The sequence below is a fragment of the Lutra lutra genome, chromosome 14, assembly GCF_902655055.1.
Source record: "Lutra lutra chromosome 14, mLutLut1.2, whole genome shotgun sequence".
NCBI classification, from domain to species: domain Eukaryota; kingdom Metazoa; phylum Chordata; class Mammalia; order Carnivora; family Mustelidae; genus Lutra; species Lutra lutra.
Window position 1 is genome coordinate 69,576,873 of NC_062291.1, and position 20,018 is coordinate 69,596,890.

Sequence of the window (20,018 nt, forward strand, 5' to 3'; positions counted from 1 at the left end):
ATGCAGAAGGTGACTGACATCCTGGCTCAGAGCATCTCCCCCTTTCAAGAGAAGGCTGTGTGTTATGAGCATTGATTCCCCCATGTAATCATTACATTAAAAACTGCCAACCACAGCGGCACCTGGGTGGTTCAGTGTGTTAAGTGTCTGACTCTTGGTTTTGGCTTAGGTTGTGACCTCAGGATCACGAGATCTAGCTCCACCCCCACAGTCCACGTCCGCCATGTTTTACATTCGATTCCCAGACCTGTTCATCTTTTTTTTTTTTTGATGTAAATTCTATGCCCATTTTGGGGCTGGAACTCACGACCACAATATCAAGAATTGCATTCTGTACCCACTGAGCCTGCCGGGCACCCCAAGACCTATTCACCTTATAGCTGAAAGTGTAAACCCTTTTGCCAACCTCCTAAGTCTTTTCTTTTCTTTTCTTTTTCTTTTTTTTTTAAGATGGCTTACCTTTGGGCGCCTGCGTGGCTCAGTCAGTTAAGCACCTGCCTTTGGCTCCAGCCATGATTCTAGAGTCCTGGGATCGAGCTCTGCCCTGAGCTCCTTGCTCTCTTCCACCTCTACCTCCAGCTCCCCCTGTTTGTGCTCTCTCTCTGTCAAATAAATAAATACAATCTTAAAGTAAACCTTTTTTTTTTTTCTTTAAAGATTTTATTCATTTGAGAGAATGAGAGAGCAAGTGAGCATGAGAGGAGGGAGGGTTGGAGGGAGAAGCAGACCCTGATGCGGGGCTCAGTCCTGGGACTGTGGGGTCATGACCCGAGCTGAAAGGAGACGCTTAACCGACTGTCCCACCCAGGCACCCCCTAAGTGCTTTATATTTAATCCACACAGTAACTTTACCCTGTGGGCACTGTTATTCCCATTTTTCAGATGGAAACACCAAGGCTCTGAGAGGTAAAGCAACTTGCCTAAAGCCATGCAGCTAACAGATCCTAGGTCCGGGTTTCTAATCCAGCTCTTCCAACTCCAGAGTCTCTGCAGAGAGGGGCTAGGCAAGGTCTACTGCCTGGGGTAGCCCTGGGATGACCAAAGGTGCCACATTAGGGAGTGGCACCAGTCCACCAGCTCCAGGCCAGCTGCATGGGTGCCCGCTCAGTGAGGTCAGCACATCACAGGCTCTCACTGTTCCTGGCGTCACACTGGCATGCAAGGGCCTCCAGTATTGCCTTCCATAATGGTCACCTGATCCCTGAGCTGGTGGGCAAACAGCCTGAGATGTTTATTCCCTGACGACCAACTGTCTCACAGACAGACAGCCCCGGTGATAAGAGAAGACAGAGGAGATGGTTGGGGGAAGGGACTCGATAAAGGAATCCCCTGACTCTGAGAAGTGCTCTTTTACTTGGCTGGGGCCTGGAGTCACACTACCAGCCTCTGAATGACAGTGACATTCCCCAGGGATTAAGCAAGCCGTGTAGAAGCTGGGTCTCCACGGGGGGTGCGGAGCCCCATGGAACTTAAATCATGCAAATAGCCACCAGCTAACATTTCTCCCACATTCATTTCATACCGCCATCATTTCCCATCCCTCCTCCAAAAAAATTCAGCTGCAACTTGTTTTATAACACCCGTTATCCTTTGCTGCTGCTTGGCTTTCTCTGGGAAATAGCAAAGGAGATCAAGTCATTTTCTGGATCCTTCAAAGCGTAGCTCAAAATTGTCTCCCAGGAAGCCATGCCCAGGTAACCCTGCCTCTCCTGCTCTGGGCCCCCTCGGATTCTGAACTCAGTCCACAGTGTTGGTTCGAGGCCAGGTACTGAACCAGTGGTGGAAGGACAGAGCTGAAGGCACCTGGGCTTGGGGCAATGATGCTTTTAGGGGAGGCAAAGATGCTGATGTCACTACTGGTTTGGGATAACTGCGTTTCTGTTCAGGGATGATCGATAGACCTCGTGGTCCAGAAGCTGGATTTCCCGACCCCCAGTCACCTGCTACACGGATTATACTACAACACCTGTGCAGCTCATTAGAGGAGGAGGGGCCGAGATGACAAATCCACCGCCACCAGGGAGATGGAAGCTAAGCCTTTCCTCACAGCCAATGAGGGACACTCTCTGTGAGTTGTTAGGCAGAAAAGAACCTCCTGGGTCATGTCCTCACTTTTCCTCAGCTAAAGTTCCCTGACTGTCTCCTTCAAATTCAAATGTGAATCCAGTTCCATGAGTAACCATATTATTTTTAAACAGCATCCTTCAGCCACTGCCTCTCCCGGGTTCTCAGAGAGGTAATCCTTCGTGAAGCCAGCACACACAGGATTTTATTTTATGATTGTTTGAAAACATTTACAGGGATTCCAAGGAATTCAAGTAAAAGATTATGCTACAGCTCTGAGAGGGGTGCCAGCATATAGATAAAGCTCACCTGGGCGGGGGTGGGGCACTGTTGATAGAAAAGAGAAGTCAGGTTCTGTGGAGAGGCAAGAGACCAAAAAGAGAGATGTTAGAGACAGGTATTGGAGATATCTGGCCAGGATTTAACAGACGAGCATCTGGTCTCAAAAGCCCATTATAACAAGAAGCACCCATGTCACCGCGTGGGGTAGTTAAAAGCTCGGTCCCAGGAGGAATGAAGACCAGGATTAGATCTTCAGCCCCTCCACTTAACAGCTGGCCAGGTGGCTGACCTTCTTTGGGCCTTAGTTTTCTTACCTGTAAAATGGGCGTAAAAACAACCATCTGGTAAGGAAGGTGATTGTAAGAATTAAATGAGAAATAGAGTGTGCTTAGGACAGCCTGGCATAGAGTAATACTCAGAAAAACAAAAATAAAAACAACCAAAAAGCCGGTAACTGTGATCATTAACCCCCGGATAACAGTCAATATGTTGTAACTAAGTTCGATAGGTTGATTAATACTTACCCATAATTGTCAAACTGGTAAATTCTAACTAGCAACATGACTGCTGGCAACTTAATAAATTAATTATTCGACTAGCTCTACTGGGTTGTTAAGATATCAAAAACAACTCTGGATGATACACTGTCCAGAGTGTTTCTTCTTCATTCTTCCAGATGAATTTTTGCTTTAAAAATAAATATCTTGGGCACCTGGGTGGCTCAGTGGGTTAAAGCCTCTGCCTTCGGCTCAGATCATGATCTCAGGGTTCTGGGATCAAGCAGGGAGCCTGCTTCCCTCTCTCTGCCTGCCTCTCTGCCTACTTGTGATCTCTCTCTCTCTGTCAAATAAATAAAATATTAAAAAAAAATAAAAAATAAAAATAAATATCTTATTAATGTGCTAATTGTTGTTAAGAATTACCAGTTGAAGAAATAAGTAATTAGATTTTGTTGTTGATTAAAAACAATACGTGTTCCTGATTTAAAAAAAATTCAAACCATACATATACTACAATAAAATTTTATTTCAAATAGTCAAACAATATAAAAAAATCACAAAAGGGTAAAGTTCCTGCCCCATCCCAATTCCTAGAGGTTGTTTCTGTTAATAATAAATTTCCTATATCATATTTAATGATCTTTGATTTTACATACATACATGCTTTAGAATCAACATACATTGAATCATACTGTCGCGGAACTTAAATTTTCTCCTTAGTAACACATCTTGGAAATTTTTCCCTAGAAGCCCACATAGATTTGCCCCTTGTTTTTTAAGGTCTACATTGTATTCCTTTGTGTGTAAGGACCACCCTTGATGCAGCCAGTCCTCCACTGCTTGCCACTATGGTTGTTTCCAACCTTGTATGTGAGGCTTTGGTTGTTGCTACACATAAGCGCACAGGACCCTGAGCCGAAATCCAGAGTCGGATGCTCAGCTGACTGAGCCACCCAGTCCCCCTATGCAATTTTCATGGATGGTACCAGCTCACTTCCAAAGGGGTGGTCGCAACTGACATTTTCGCCCATAGCGTACAAGAATGTCTGTGTTCTGCAGATTCACCAGCTTTGGGTGAAAATTATCACACTTTACAAACTAGTAAGTAAAACTGTTATTTAAAAAGCACAATAACGATAGCCGAATGGAAGAGCAGTACACATTAAGTGATCTTATCTGCAGAGATGAATGTTTATAATCCCCATGGAGAAGTAGGCTAGTTCCTCCACAGGGAGGCTGCAGGGAGTTGGACCAGGGTCTGAAGATCGGCACCATTGTTTATTATCCCAGTGATCTTGGCCACAGGTTCAAGCTTCTCTGTCTAAAAAACAGTGATATTAAATGGGATAAAGCATGAAAAACCTCCCAGAACTAGTGTCTGGAGCCCAGTAAACACTGATTAATATTAGGAAGCAAGCCAGGGAGCTAGAGTCCCTGGCAAGTTAGAGAATGACCGAGTCATAACAGAGACCAGGGTTCTATTTCCCTTACCCTCCTGCCACCTTGCCAAGATGCTTAATTTCCTCAAGTTTTCTTGCTTGTAAGATGTCAGTTCGGATCCCCCCACATTCATTTGCTGATCTGGAGAAACGTGAGTGCCGAGGTGAGTCACCAGGCTGGTGGCAATTTACACTGACTGGAAGACACAGGCAGCATCACTGCAGAGGTAAGCATGGGCTCCACAGCTGTCACTGAGGCAGCAGAGAGAGGCTTGGGCGTCAGGTCCACCTACCTGCTGTCCTGCTTCTGCCCCTTCGAAGCCAGGGCACCTGGGCAAGTTCTTGCAGCTGTTGGAGCCTCGGTTTTCTCGATTCTAAAACATGGATAACAGGAACTACCTCATGCATTATTGGGAGTATGAAGTAAGAATCTAAGAAAGCACTTAGCAGCTGACCCCTGTTACATGTTCAATATATTCATAGACAGCAGAAAGTCTCACTGTCTGATCCTAGCTTACTGGTGGATCAGGAGGGACAGGATGCTTCCACAGAGTGGAACAAAGAGAAATGTTAGCAGCCCCTACCTCCCAGTCACGCTCCCCATTTGTCAAGGTGACTCACACAGTCCTTTTCTCGCTTTGGTAACTGTGAATGCCCTGGCGTGGTGGTGGTGGTGGGGGGTGTTGGGTGGAGGGGTGAGGGCACAGGGCAGACAAAAGCAAGACTGCTCTGGTTTCTTAAATGGCTGTAACTCCAGCTGGGGATCTCTTTCATTCTTCCTGGAAAGAAGTGAGAAAACATAAATTAAAAAGCATTTTTCATTGGAACTGCTTAATACAATGAATGTTTGATTTGCAAAGTGGAAATGCTTATTTGAGGTGATCTCGGACAACATGGTGTGGGGATTAGAGGTAGAACATGAACAAGCTTTGGGTTTTTGCTACAGTGTTTCCCTCTCGGTTTGCATCTGCTTCAATTTAAATTTTAGGTAGGACATAACATGTAAATTGCAAATAGGAAGCTCTAGGTGGGATTTCTGAAAAACACCTTGTGAATTATTAATTAAAATTTTTTTTATTTTGTGAAAATTTCAAATTTACAGAGAGGATGCAAAGAAATGCCCAATGAATACTCAGATGTACCCACTGTTACTATTTTGTCACATACACTAACACATGATTTTTGAGTTGTAGAAAGCTGCGTTCATATAATGTGGCCTCTCTTTCTCTTTTTTGCCAGTAAAAGAGTTATAGGAATGGATATAGTTATATCAATAGTGTGGCTCCTAGACACTCAGCTTCCCGAAGTTTGAGATCTGTTGTTCTATTTGGCTATAAGGTTGGAATGTAAGGGATCATGTTTATAATAACTTCTGGATTGATACTTCCCACACCAAATATGCAAGATATATGACCCCTAAGCCTGTTAGCAACTGTGCAAGTCAGGTCTCATGGCTCCCAATTTACATATTTGATAACTGACACTCAGATGTTGAATCACTCCATTAATAAATGCAGGTTTGTCTTTTTGACTACACATCCCTTTTGGGGGCTTCTCAGAGGGACAGTTCAATGGCAGCAGACGGAAAGTTTTAACTTTGGTTTCCAGGAGAGGTGCAATGTTAATTTCAGTTAATTCCTTCCACCAAGGTGGGAGTGGGGAGAGAGGCAATGGAATGTGGAGTTTTATGGAAACCATAGTCAGGACTTTAGTGATAGAAACCAGCGATGATGGGGGTGCCTGGGTGGCTCAGTTGGTTAACTAAGGTTGAGGTCCTGATTCCAAGGTCCTGGGACGGAGCCCGACGGCAGGCTCAGTGGGGAGTCTGCCTCTCCCTCTCCATCTGCCTCTTCTCCACCCCTCATGTTCTCTCTTTTTCTCTCTCTCAAATAAATAAAATCCTAGAGAGGAAGGAAGGAAGAAAAAGACACCAGAGATAATGAACTAACAGCTCAGCCTCAGAAGACTCTTCTGGATGGCCTCTTACTAACCATGTACAGGGGAAAAATAGCCCTGACACCTCCTCATTTGTGAAATGGAGACAAGAATCAATACCTTGTTACCTGGGTTTTTTGTGAGACTTCGAGTTTATGAATTGTGATGATCTTAATTAATACTAGCAATTGGCGTATCATTTTATTTGTAGGAGAAGGAGGGAGAGAGAAAGGAAGGAAGGAAAAGAAAGTGGATAGGACATTTTTATCTGTAGGAGAGAGAGGGAGGGAGGGGTAAAGATCCAGGTAGCGTGGCAGAAATCAAGGGAGGCTTAGTTTCCTGAGCCTGGAGGGGAAGTTGACAGAAACTCACAGTCTGGGGAGGGAAGAAAGCATCGTTCAGGGAATTCCATCAGTTGCCATGTTCCAGAGAACCCACCCCCAGGATGTTCCTTCACGTGGCTGTGAGAGGAATAGGAGTGGGTTTTTGAGACCCGCAGCAAACTTCTTTCCAGACCATGGGGCACCCCGGCCTGCCCTCTGGCTTCCAAGGTACCCAAAGGATGCTTTTTCCTTGCTTCTCCAGGACGGCCAATGTCAGGATTTAGAAAGCTAGTGCGCCAATTCACGGCAAGGATCTTCGGAATAACCACTCTCCGTGAGCTCTGCCCAGCTCCTAGATGTTTCTGCGGCCCCAGGTGCCTTCCCAGATCTCCGCCCTCGGCCAGAACATTAAGCAGCTCCTCGAGGGGTAGCTCCTCCACGCAAGATGCCGCCCACGGCTGTGAGCTGGTGTGTGCAGGTGAACCGGCGCATACCGGCGCCCCGACCGCGAACCCAACTGCAGACGCTGCGGTGGCGGCACGATGTAGGCGAACTCTCTCCTTTTCATCCTTTACGTGTCCACTGAGATCTCGCCAATAAATAACAAGAATAAAGCGTCTGCTTGGTTTTGTCTTTGCGCTCCCGGGATCGTAGCGGGTCTTTTAGAGAGGAGAGAAGAACGAAGAGGAACCACGGCGGCCCCACCGGCAGTTTCTGGAGACCCCTGAAATCGGCAGCTGCAGCTGCCCATTTGGAGAGCCTCGGGCCTGGTCATCTAAGACCCGGGGTTACAGGTCCGCCCGAGCTGGGAGAGGGTCCGGGCTTTTCCCCCGCCTGGTCGGGCCCTTCAGCCGAGGGGCGCTGGCCAGGCTCCAGACGCCGGAAGGTGCCAAGCTCACTTAGCATGGGCTCTGCGCGCGGACGCCCCGGGCGCGCTCCGTCCGCCCCTCTCGGGCGCGCGCGATCCTCCGGGACAACCCCGAGGCCGCCCGGCCCCGCGGAGAAGCGAGAGCCCCGCGGGCGGCCGCCGGCCGGTGTGCGTCTCCCCGCCTCACGCAGTTGCGCTGCGCTGCGCTGCGGGGAGCCGGACCGCGCATTCTGAGGGCGCACGGCGGCGGGTGGCGTGCGCCGCGCCGCTCTCCGCCGGCCACGCTCCGGGTCCGCGGACAGAGCTCCCCGGACCACCCCGGCGCGCAGCAGCCCCGGGGGCCGAGCGGCTCCTGCGGGACGGGAGACGCCCCCTGGCCCCCGCCCCCGCGTGGCCCCGCGGGGCTAGCGGGAGCGGCGGGAGGAGGAGGAGGAGGCGGCGCCGCCGGGACTGCCTCCTCCCCGCCCCTCGCGTCTCCTCCCCGCGCCACCGGGAAGGACAAGGGGACTGGGCACGGGGACCCCGGCCAGTGACCGCCCGTGCCCCGGGGCCGCCCTTCGCGCGCGCTCTCTCGCCTCGAGCCCGGGGCCGGTGTCGCCTCACATGGTGCTGGCCGCAACCATGAGCCAGGACGCGGATCCCAGCGGCCCCGAGCAACCGGACAGAGATGCCCGCAGCGTGCCGGGGGCTCCGGCGCCCCCTGCGCCCCCCGCGCCCACTGCGCCCCCAGGCCCGAGAGGAATGCAGCCGCCACCGCCGCCGCCGCCGCCCCCAGCCGGCCTACCGCAGATCATCCAAAAGTAAGAGGAGGGAAAGCGGAGGGGAGACCCCGGGTGTGCTTGGGGGACACGCTCCGGGCGCCCCGGTGTGGGGCTTCATCTCTCGCGTCGCTGCTGAACTCCGCGCGGCCGCCTTGCGTTTGAAGTTTTTCTGTCCTCTCTCGGCGGAGTCGGTGTCATTCCGGCTATTCGTGAGGTCGGGGACAGGGAAGCCAAGTTATTTGGGGAAAATAATTTTGTTTTTCCATAATTATCCTCTTTCCCTTCAGGGACGTTACTGGGTATTTTGAATCAAAATAGCTCAATTTGGGGGAAAATAGCCCAGACACTCTAGTTCATCTTTCTGGTCCCAGAGGCCGCTGCAATGTATGGAGAGCCGTGCGTGAGTGTGTGTGCACCCGTGAGGGTGTGTAAGAAAAATGCCGCCCCGAAGCAGCCGCCTTTCATGGTGCCCCTGGGGGTAGTCGGCCCCTGACATGGGGGGCGAGAATGGTGAGGGTCTGTAAACAGCACAATTTGCTTCGCCCTGAAAGAAGTGTTTAAGCTTTTCAAGGAGGCCCTTGCGAAGAAGAGTTCTTAGCCGCGCCACGGTTTCGCATGACTGTTACCATCTTGCGGTTTGGGTGCTGTGCTAAATCTTAGGAGGTGGCCTTCCCGACGCGTGAGTAGGTTGGGGGTGGTCCACAGGCTCTGAGAAGGTCTTTCAGCCCATTTTGGGGGGAGTAACAGTAAAACGGGGATGTTTTGTTGGTTCTTCCGAGATTTTGTTTGAAAGTTTAAGGCCTAGAACGTTGGTTTGTTTGAAGGACCTTTATTTTCTGAAGGCTTCCCTCAGCTTGTACTGAAGTCAAAACTGGTTTAAGAAGTGGGGAAAAGTCTGAATGATGAATGCTTGGGTGAAATTGACGATGCTGGAGAAATGCACATACGTACAGCAAAATCAGCCGGGTGGAAAGGGGGAGGGGGTCCAGCGCTGCGATAATGATGCTTTGAGTTACATAAACGTTTGAAAATGCAGTAAGAGAAATAACCAGTAATGGGTTGTAAGTGGAAGTAAATGGCACTTAAATCCTGCTTTAAAGACTGACTTTAGAAAGAATAGAGAGAATAGTGAAAATTCAAGTTTGACATAAAAAAACGCGGGTGTCATATTTCTGAACAAAATGGTTCCCCTTTTTTGACTGGTGGAATACTAAAGTTTCCATCTGTGATAACTTTGTGCTTTAATTCGATTTTATCTGACTCTTAACAACTAACAAATTGCTAACTCCTTGAACATGAAAATGTTATTTTGTTCCTCTTGTTTTGCAAATTATTTAAGCTAAGATTTAACTGCATATGATTGACAGTTTAAGCATATCATTAATTAAAATGTATCTTTTAGTTCTTAATATAAATATAAACAGAGAAAAATATGTTTAAAATCTAAAGTTTCTTGACTAAAAAAAAAAAACTAATTGACCAGTTATTAATTGGAAAACATCTAATGTGCCATCGAGCCAGTGTTCTGTGGCTTGAGGTTAGGCTACCCATTAAATTTATTGAGTTTGCTTTAATACTGTAATCACCATGCGTTTTCCTAGAATTTACTTTTAATTCGGAAAAAGCTAGGAATTTTATGTTCACAGAAATATCTTTGGAGATAGGTGTCTGATCTACCCTGTTAACCAATTTTATTAAAATTCTATCTCTGGAATATCTTACTTTAGTAGCTAGGAACCTTTCAAAGATGCCCCCTTCTGCTAAGAGCCCAGGATGGAGACTTCAAGAAGTGCGTGATGGATCTGCTTGTTTTGCATTGGTGACAGATCAGTGTTCAGAGGACAGGTTGAACGCCAGTCGGTGATTGTACCCATGGAATTGGATGTTTGTGCACTTACATTTCAAAAACGTCCTTTTTGAGGATGATTTGGGGTTTGCTCCCCTCAGAACCCGCTGAAATTCCACTGGAACCAGGCGTAACATGGCAAATGCTTTGCAGTTCCATCTTAAATGCGCTGAAACTTGAGCAGGTTATTTTGCAAGTACGTTTGCATAATTTAATCTGAGCAACCATTTTTAATGTAGTTCTGAGGTGCTGTTTGCATCAGCCATCTTTGAGAAAACCTGGTGGGGAGATTGCCCTCAGCCACAAAATCAAGTGCCCGCATCTTGATTGAAAATTTTGTGAGCTAGAGCTTTGGATAAAATTCTTCTCTAGTGGGTCACATATTAAAGACACTTTACAGGGGCACCTTTGTTTCTTCTAGCTATTTTAGTGAGGTCATTATGTAATTCGTAAGAGGAGAAGTTTTCAACTCTTTCAAAAATGATGGAGATATCAATCTTTTACATGTGCGTCACGTTTGAGGATTACAAGAATTGTTTTCACTTCTTAACATCCGTGTTAATGGTTTTCATTTATATTGGCTTGCATTTTAGAGAAAGCCAAGGACTATGATAAAGTAATAGTCGTGATCGTAATAAAAGCCTCTTCCTACTTATGTGTGTCATATTTGGTCTTGGGAGAACTGCCGTATACTACGTTTAAGTAGCTAAACACATGACCTAGGATGATGAATAATGAGACTGATTTTGATATTTGTTTTATGGAAGCCAGTCTCGGTACTCAGGAAGAGTGCCTCAACAGTTCATCTTGGTACAGTACTTTTGTTCGACTCTGGTGTACTTATTTTATTACTGTGTTCTTAGTTTCAGTCAAGAATCACCCATGACCTTTCTGCTCATATTAACCCCTGACTCCTGGCCTATATTGGCATCAGCCACGTTTAGACGTATAACTTGTATCTTGCAAGATCTTTGTTTTAAATTTGTATTCTCCGAGTTGGCCAGTGTGAAGATATTATTGGGTAAGATGTAAAGCATTGTGTAATCCATGCGGGCAATAAAAAATATAAATAATAACTTCAGAGGAGATTTTGGATGAGCTTAGGAAATCAGAATAATGCGATGACTTAAAATATATATATTTGGCATAATACCAGAAGTAAGACAGCACTGACTGATGTGTTTTGGTGAATGTTTTATAAGGACTTACCTCCTTAAACATTCAAAATATTTTATTTCCAAAAGTATTTTGCATTTTAATTTTGTGCTTTCAAATCAAACCTAATTCTTGACTCATGAGAAGTTATTTATTTATCCTGATGGACAGCAGACATGAAAATTTAGGTAAATTTTAAAACTTTCTTCCAAATGGAAATAGAGTCAGTCAATTCTGTGTGAAATACTGAAATCAGTTGTCAGATGTTAACTATAAAGTGTCACTAGTCATGCTAAAAATTAACCAAAGAAGCACACACACACCTTCTGTAAGGTGAACGCATAGGTGATTTGCCTAAATTATTTAACTTGCAGCAAAATATTAGGACCTAATGCATGATATCAGATTGTACATTTGAGTATAGGTAAGTTATTTTGTTTCCTTTTAGATTATTTGGATAAGCAACAAATAAAAATCAATTATAAAAATCGAAAAGGTTTTGGTTTGGAATTTGATAGAGACTGTCACCTGCATGTGTTCATGACTTAGGAGGATCTAAACCCAGCTTTGATTTCTTAAGATTATAGTCTTCTGCATTGCTTTAGGATCCTGGTTTACTGTTTACAGAGCAAACTCCCCTGATTCAGTATAGAAAATGTTACAAGTATTTATTCTGCTTGCAGATAATTTTACAGACATTCTGCATTTGGAAGACGTTCCATGTAACTCTCAGGGAACAATATGGAGGCAAGTTGTGTATGATGTCCATGCGCTTTGATGGGAATGCTGACAATTACATCCAGAATCGGGGAGGAAATAAGAATTTGCCAAAAACGAACATTACCTCACACTCATACTTGGTCCTTTTCTGGAAAGAGGATGGAATTTCTAACATTTGTGCCAGTTTCTAGCAACAGTTTGAGTCCATTTTTAGGGAAAACAAGGATACACTTGTAGAAGGAATTTTGAAAAATTTGAACACAATCTTAAACTGCATGTAGGACAAGTATTCAATTAGCAATAATCGCGCCTCGGATAAACCTCATTGGCTACGATACTGCCACTGTGCAAAGCTTAGGACAAGTATTCAGCAGAAGAAAACATCTGAGAGCATTAAGTGTTTACCCAAAACAGGGAAGGAGAGAGAGTGGATTCTTTTCTTAGCATTCTGAAAAGTTTCTTTGCTTCTCTAGAAAGGTATTCTTTTTTCTTAAAAAATTTTCCTTTAGGGTTGTTTGTGGTTAAGCATTTTTAGATCACAAGTATAGCTATCCAGTTATGAGGTTTTTTTCAAATTGCCAAAGAGATCAGTATTATGAAATGTAGCACGTTATTCCCATTAGTCACGGTAAGTGGCTATACATACGTTGAACACAGAGCTTAATAATGCCAGTGCTGTGGGGGTGGGGGAGAGAGAAAAATTATCACCCATTTTATTCTTCTATCCACTTATTCTTTTGTTACCTTCTTAGCAGTTTGTCAAGTTAATAATTTTAAAAGCCCAGAACTGTCTGTTGGAATTGGATTCTGATCTGTTAAGATCTCTTTGCCCGTCCTTATAATCACCAGAGAGAAAAACCCCACCGTGATTGACTCACAGTGAAATGACGCTTCATTTTCTAGTGTCTCTCTCTTTCTCTGATTTATTTTTCTTGTGGCTGCAGGTTTCTCCATTCCAGTTAAACTAATATTTCTTCCCTGCCCATAACAGCTAATCCTTAAGTAAACAAACCAAGATAGCTCAATTCACAGCACTGATAAACAAGAATCTAAAAAATGTTAGGAACTGGGGTCTCACCCAGGGATAGAATTAACACAGACGACACTACACACGGAAAGCAAGAATGGGAAGAAGCTTGAGAAAGTGGACTTAAAACTCCAGAGAGATATTGGGGGACAGGGCACCCCTCACCCTTCCTCTCTCCTGATCCCCCTGCCAGACAGAAGCTTAAAGGGGTCTCCTGTGTCACAAAATTCCACTTAATCTGATTTTTATTTCCTACCACACAGTACTTTTCTTGTTTAGGATGGTTGGACTGATAGGATCTTGTATATTTTAATAGGGAAAGTTGCTGTGGATCCACAGCTGGTGTGAGTGACTGGTAGCTGTGTTTAGAATAGTACATTGAAAATTTTGCAGAAAGTGAAGTGATCCGTATTCCAGAATCAGGGCAAAGATGGTAATGAGTGGTTTGTAGAAGGGAGCACACGGCAGTTCCCTTTCTGGTTAGTGAATCTGGCAGGATCTTGCCTGAAATGCCTGATATACTGGAAGCCTACTATTGCTTATTCCCACCAGTGGGAAGACTGGGAAATCCTGACTTTAATTAAAAAGGCACATTTTTGAATCAGGAATGTGAATTTGGCTTCCAACACCACCTATGGGGTATTGGTGGTGGGCTGATAGTTTGCCCGGCTCAGTGGGTGGTCACTTTAAATTCCACCCAACTAAGGTTTCAGTCCTCAACATTTACAGACAGCAAATTTGGGTGCAAGTCAGCACGGCCAGCTGTTTGAGGAGGAGGTGAGGATCCCCCACCCCCAGTATTTTGGATATGACACACATATCTATCTAATATGATAAAGTCTTTACAGTGGCAGAAGTTACAGCCAAGTTAATTGATCTTCCTCTTTACTGCCATTCCTGCTGGATTTTATAAATAAGTCCCCTGATGGTTTACAAGGCAACTTTTCCAACTCGATGACAGCACATCTGTTGGGGGTGGGGGGTGGTGGTACATATTGATGTGAAAGTACTTTATGAGCAAAAGGAGCCGTTAAACAACTTGCGTGGGGAGGTGTTAATAACTTGCAGTTCAGTTTGGCCAATAGATCTTTCCATGTGTTCAGAAACAAGAGGCTGCGGATCGTGCGTGTGTTTAAGAGTGGCTGTCATGAAGACCCATGAAGGTAGTCTTCACGCCACGTTTCCCTTCTTTAATGGGGGTACTGGCTTTAAGGATGAATCAGGGACCCTTGCTCCTGCCCTTTCTATGCAACTGCTTTCTCCTGATCGCAGTAATGTCCCATCAGTTGTCAGTTACCACTTCCCTTCCCAGCCCGAACCTGGAAACCTCCACTCACGGCAGGCGGGACATCTTAAACGGACATCGTAAATACTTCCCCGGTTTCGCAGCTTGTTCCTAGGTTGTTTCCCAAATACATTTTTGGCTCTTATTAGATCTGCTTCTAAACTCCAACATCATGAAGCTTAAAGGAATAGACAGGGTAATCTATACTGTCTTTTAAAGGTGTTTTAATTTCACTAAGTTACTTCTTCTAGTTTGAGTTTGTTAATGAATAAAATGATCTAGGATCTGCCTGGTGTCGCAGAGTGTAAAATGCACGTCATTGCTCTACATTAATTATGGGGTTTCTGCAGAAAAGCTCAGAGCAGAAAAGAAAACCCTGGACTGGGAGTGACTGACCTGGACAAGCCAATTAACCTTCTTAATCCATCCTCTCCAGGGATTGGAAATGATCAATGGCAGGCTCTTCCGAGAATAAAATTATGTGAATCTCCAGGAATATTGCTGAATTTTCATCAATGTAGAATGCCTCCCCTCTCCTATACATCTGATACAGAATATATCCCATATCAGTTACATTTTAGGCATGGGTATAGGTATATGTTTGTGAGACTGTGCACACATGAAAACAACAATAATTATAAAAACAACAATAATTATAAAATGGAGCCCAATGCTTCCTGTAACATTTGCAAAGCGTATTTGGATCAGTGTCACAATTTTAAGTCAGAAAAATAGAGGCGTCAGTGAAAAGACAAACATTTTATACTGTTTGCTGATCACTAGAAATTTTTAAAAAGAAAATCAAATTATTTGAGAATGTTAATTACTTGGGAATGTTGAAGCGACTATTAGAATTTGCAAAGAAGAGTTTTCAATGCAGGAGGCAGATGCAATAATTTTCATCTAAGTTGGATTGTGTTCAGCACAGTTTGGTGGGACTGTGTTTGGTGATGGTATTGTTTTCAGAAGCACAAACCGTAAACAGTGTCCTTTGGGGCGGGGCTGCCCGGACTCCGCCCGCTACCCTGTGGTGCTGTCAGTCCGTCCCACCTCGCGGCCTAAAAAACATTTCGCGAAGAGATCATGGGTGTCCAAAAGCTGAGCCTGAGGTTTCTGTGTGGCCTCCTTGAAGAGACCAACTGTTGTATCCAGACCCTCCCACGGACTGGGTCTCCTCCGCGCCCTGTGTCCTCGGGACTGGCCACGTGACCCATAGACTGCTATTAAGAGAGCCTTTATCTGAAACTTGAAAAGATATTTTTTTAACCTTCTGCACAGAAAGGGAATGAGTTGTGTCTTGATTTGTAGACTAAATCTTGCTTTGTAGACTTTAAGGTAAAGACATAATGAAGTCGAACGTAAGGATAGTTACTGCAACATTGTCCGCGAGAGCAAGAAATTAGAAACCATGTGAAAGTTTTCCAGTTGGGAAAACAAATTGTGTGCATGTAATTCTGTTCCCTTATATTTATTAATATGAAATATAAAATAATATGGACTACAGTATTGTTAACTAAAAATGACAGCGTGTATGCAAGGAATCTCACATTTAAAAAAAAAATGAATGTGGGTGTGTGTGTGTGTGTTGGGGGGGGTGCCCACAATCCTGGAAAAGCATCTAAAGAAGAAGTAGATGCTAACAGTAGTTCTGACTCCAGGTGATTCAGTTATAGGGTTTAAAAAAAATAATTTCCACTTTTTTCAGTGTGTAAATATTAATTAATTAATTAATTAATTATTTTTATTAACATATAATATTTGTTTCAGGGGTACAGGTCTGTGATTCATCAGTCTTACACAATTCACAGCTCTCACTGTAGCACATACCCTCCCTCGTGTCCATCACCCTGCCACCCCATCCCTCCCAACCCCCTCCACTCCAGCAACCCTTAGATTTTATCCTGAGATTAAGAGTCTCTTATGGAAATTTTATTATCAGAGAAAAGAAAGCTTTCTATTTTTATTTATTTATTTTAAAAATATTTTTATTTATTTATTTGTCAGAGAGAGAAGAGAGAGAGAGAGAGACAGTGCACAAGCAGGCAGAGTGGCAGGCAGAGGCAGAGAGAGAAGCAGACTCCCCGCTGAGCAAAGAGACCCATGTAGGACTCAATCCCAGGACCCGGAGATCATGACCTGAGCTGAAGGCAGCGGCTTAACCAACTGAGCCACCCAGGCGTCCCAAAAACTTTCTATTTTTAAAAAACAAAACTAGGAATAGACATTTCATATTGGCAGTGCACCATCTTTAAGACAGAACTGCCTATTTGCATCTTAGACTTTGGGTCTAGAAGGCATCTGAGGGCTGCTTTCGCCCAGCCTTCCTGATTTTCTAAGTAAGGCAAGTGAGCATCAGAGAAGTCAAGTGAATTATTCAAGGTCACACAGCAAGGGTAGTAGTAGGTTGGAAAAGGAATCCTGACCTCTCTGTTTATTGAGTTTTCTGCTAGGTTTCCCTTTTGTGTGCCTGAAGGTGGGGAAGAGAGAAATGGAGAACATTCATACATTCTCCATTTATCAACTGATTCTGGTCTGCTCAGATCCCCCAAAGGGACTTGAATAACATCCTTAGGTATGTCATCGCCTCTCCATTACTCCCTTCCCCCAGCCCGTCGGTTTTTCTGCACATGACCGTAGACTGGGCTCTCCAGGGCATCTCATGCCCTGTTCCATCCTGCCAAACCAGCTGGGCAGCACTTTTTTTTTTTTTCTTTTTAGTTCCTGAACTATTTGAAAATAAGTTCCATAACTGTAGTTCTATTATTCACAGAAAATTGATCTTAAAAAATTTTATCTAATGAGCACTAGATTTTTTTTTAAAGATTTTATTTATTTGACAGAGAGAAATCACAAGTAGGCAGAGAGGCAGGCAGAGAGAGAGGAGGAAGCAGGCTCCCTGCTGAGCAGAGAGCCCGACGCAGGGCTCGATCCCAGGACCCTGAGATCATGACCTGAGCCGAAGGCAACGGCTTAACCCACTGAGCCACCCAGGCGCCCCGAGCACTAGATTTTTAACTTTTTCCATTTGTCAGAAAAATGTCATCCAGTAGCTCTTTTTAAAACCCCCTGGCTCAGACTCACAAGTGTATTTGTTTAAAAATGCCTTTTTAGGGGCCCCTGGGTAGTTCAGTCATTAAGCATCTGCTTTTGGCTCAGGCCATGATCCTAGGGTCCTGGGATCCCGGTGTTGGGCTCCCTGCTGGGTGGGAAGCCTGCTTCTCCCTCTCCCATGCCCCCCTCCTACTCCCCTTGCTTGTGTTCCCTTTCCCGTGGTCTCTCTCTGTCAAATAAATAAATAAATATCTTTTAAAAAATAAATAAATAAAATAAATAAATATCTTTTATAAATAAATAAATAAAAAAATAAATAAATAAATAAATAAAATTAGCAACTGTATCCACCTTTTTTCTGTTCTTCATGACAGAAGATGCCAGGTTGGCTGTCTTGTAGAATGAGCCTTGATCTGGATAGGTATATTCTTCCCTCATGACCAGATTTCGGTTAAGCATTTTGGGCAGGATCTGCAGTGGGTGCTGTGTGTTCCCTTAAGTTTGATCTTGGTTAACGAGGTCACCTCCAGACCTCTCCATTGTAACGGGACATTTTTCTCCTTGTGATTAGTAAGCTGTCTGTGAGAGTGATACTGTGAAATCCTGTGAATATACTGTTTGCCAACAAACTTTCACCTCGTGGATTTATCTTTTTAAAAAAATATATATTTTATTTCTCTTTTTAAGCTCTACATCCAATGTGGGCTTGAACTCATGACCCCAAGATTGAGAATCGTGTGCCCTACAGACTGAGCCAGCCAGGCGCCCCTCATGGTTTTATCTTTTAATTTGACCATATTTTTAAAAGTCCCCTTCCATAAAAGGTGGAACGGAAATGATAAATAAATATCACTTTGGAATGGATTAGTTTGGGTGTATAGTTTAAAACAGTTGGCCTTGCAAATATGTGTGCATTGGACCTGCCCTCGGGAATTACCTGGAGACTCTGGGTTTTTCTAATCCTGACTTGCTAGGAACCTGACTTTTAGGAACCTCACTTCCCACTTAACCCCCGAAGCACACATTTTGTCACAGGCTGCAGTACTTTTTAACGTCCATACAGAGTGAGTATAAATCCCTTTTCATGCTAACGGCACAAACGGATGCTGATGTGATTTTTGCTCGCTTCCACGGTGTTTCAGGCATCCTCTTGAAACTAAGTCAGCTCTTCGCAGAAACCTTTTACCTTCCTCTTCAAGATCATGATAGGAAACTGACTTTAAAAATGACTGATGACTTGCCCAGGAGCCTAAACTGGGTGAGTCCTGGAGTGGGTCTGTGACTACCAGTGTGTTCATGCTTTTTAGATTTAAATTACAGAGCTATTTTTGCCTCTTCCAGATTGGTACTCTTATTTTCATGCACAAAATATGTATGGGTGGGGAGAGTGGTGTGGAGTAGTGAAAAGAATCAAAAGCAAGCCTGCTCTATGTTCTAGAGTCAGCTTTGCCGCCGCTAACACTGAGCCTCAGTGTTCTCATCTGTAAAGGGGAACAATAATAAAGTAACTACTCATACTCGTTGGGTGCTTCCTGGGTGCTGCCTACTATTCTAAGCACCTTGTATATGCTAATCATTTAATCTGTCTATAATTTAATCATTTAATCTGTCTATAATCCTATGAGGTAGGTGCTGTTATTACCTCATTTTAGAAGTGAGGAAATCAAGTCAGAAACTAGCCAGGACTCAAAAAAACTAAGAAAAATAATATTTACGAAACAACCGGTGGTATGAGGCTGGGATGAGAGAATGCTCTGTAAATTACGGTGATCATATCCTATGTAAATCCTCTCTATGTAAATGTAAATCATATCCTCTCTATGTCCTCAAAATAATTTATGGAAAACCCATCACTTACAAAGAAAATATTATAGAAAAACTTTGCTGAAATTAATCTGAAGGGTGTCCAATTGAATTTGAGATAAACTAAACATTCCAATTAAAAAGATACTTTCCTGTTTCTTTTTCCCTTGTTTTTTTTTTTTTCCTTGTCGCTTCAAGTGTGCCTTTAAAGTGAAATCCATATCCCAGTTTCAATTCCATTAGCAAGTCGGACTCTGGCATTTGATTTGCTGTCTTACTTGCTTGTTATGCGTGTTAGGCAAGACCTGAATTTGATGCTCACAGGGAGTATATAAACACTTATAATCCTCTCAGCATGTGCTAAAGTCATAACAGATAGGACAGTTTGATTTGCGAAGAGAGCGTCTGCCAAGTTCTACCACACCATTTTTAAACCAATTCAAAAAAATGGGATTCAGCAATGATTTACGTATGCTGGGTTCCTATAAATAGCGAGAATTCCTGACTAGAAACGTGGCAACATCAAGTTCGCTTAGTCTCCAGTAGACACATGGTGAATGGTCTTATTTGACTTGCTTTAAGACACCATCGTATGTAGAAACAGGACTTACTGAGTCAGTAAGTTAGAGAAGGATTGTTGGCCTGTGAAAGGGTTTACAGTAAAGATCCTTTAAACAGTGAGTTTCTCAGTGTATTTCAGATACAAATTTAGTAAGTCTAAGAATTCAGAAGTCCAATGATAATTTTTAAAAATTTTTTTGTCTTTTTTCAGCTTTACTGAGTTATAATTGAAATACACTAAGTTGTGCATGTTTAAAGCATCCTTCAAATAATCAAGATGGTAAACATTTTTATTACCCCTGAAAATTTCTTTATGCCTTTTTTTAAAATTTATTTATTTTTAAAGATTTTATTTATTTATTTGACAGAGAGAGATCACAAGTAGACAGAGAGGCGGC

General features: G+C 43.8%; 1 protein-coding gene and 1 pseudogene across 5 annotated transcripts in view; one reads left to right on the forward strand and one right to left on the reverse strand.

The window, feature by feature from the left end:
* The first annotated feature begins 6,212 nt into the window (after positions 1 to 6,212).
* The window catches only part of RBM20 (RNA binding motif protein 20), a 192,442-nt gene continuing 178,636 nt past the window's right edge, over positions 6,213 to 20,018 (forward strand). For 2 of the 5 annotated variants that reach the window (XM_047703583.1, XM_047703582.1), the window contains exon 1: positions 6,214 to 8,211. In XM_047703583.1, coding sequence (XP_047559539.1) covers positions 8,015 to 8,211 — 197 coding nt within the window. In that variant the 5' untranslated portion in view covers positions 6,214 to 8,014. Of the gene's footprint in view, positions 8,212 to 20,018 lie in introns of all 5 variants that reach the window. The other 3 variants (XR_007122840.1, XM_047703581.1, XM_047703584.1) reach the window with 3 other exon arrangements.
* Positions 12,125 to 12,248, reverse strand: LOC125085305 (uncharacterized; annotated as a pseudogene).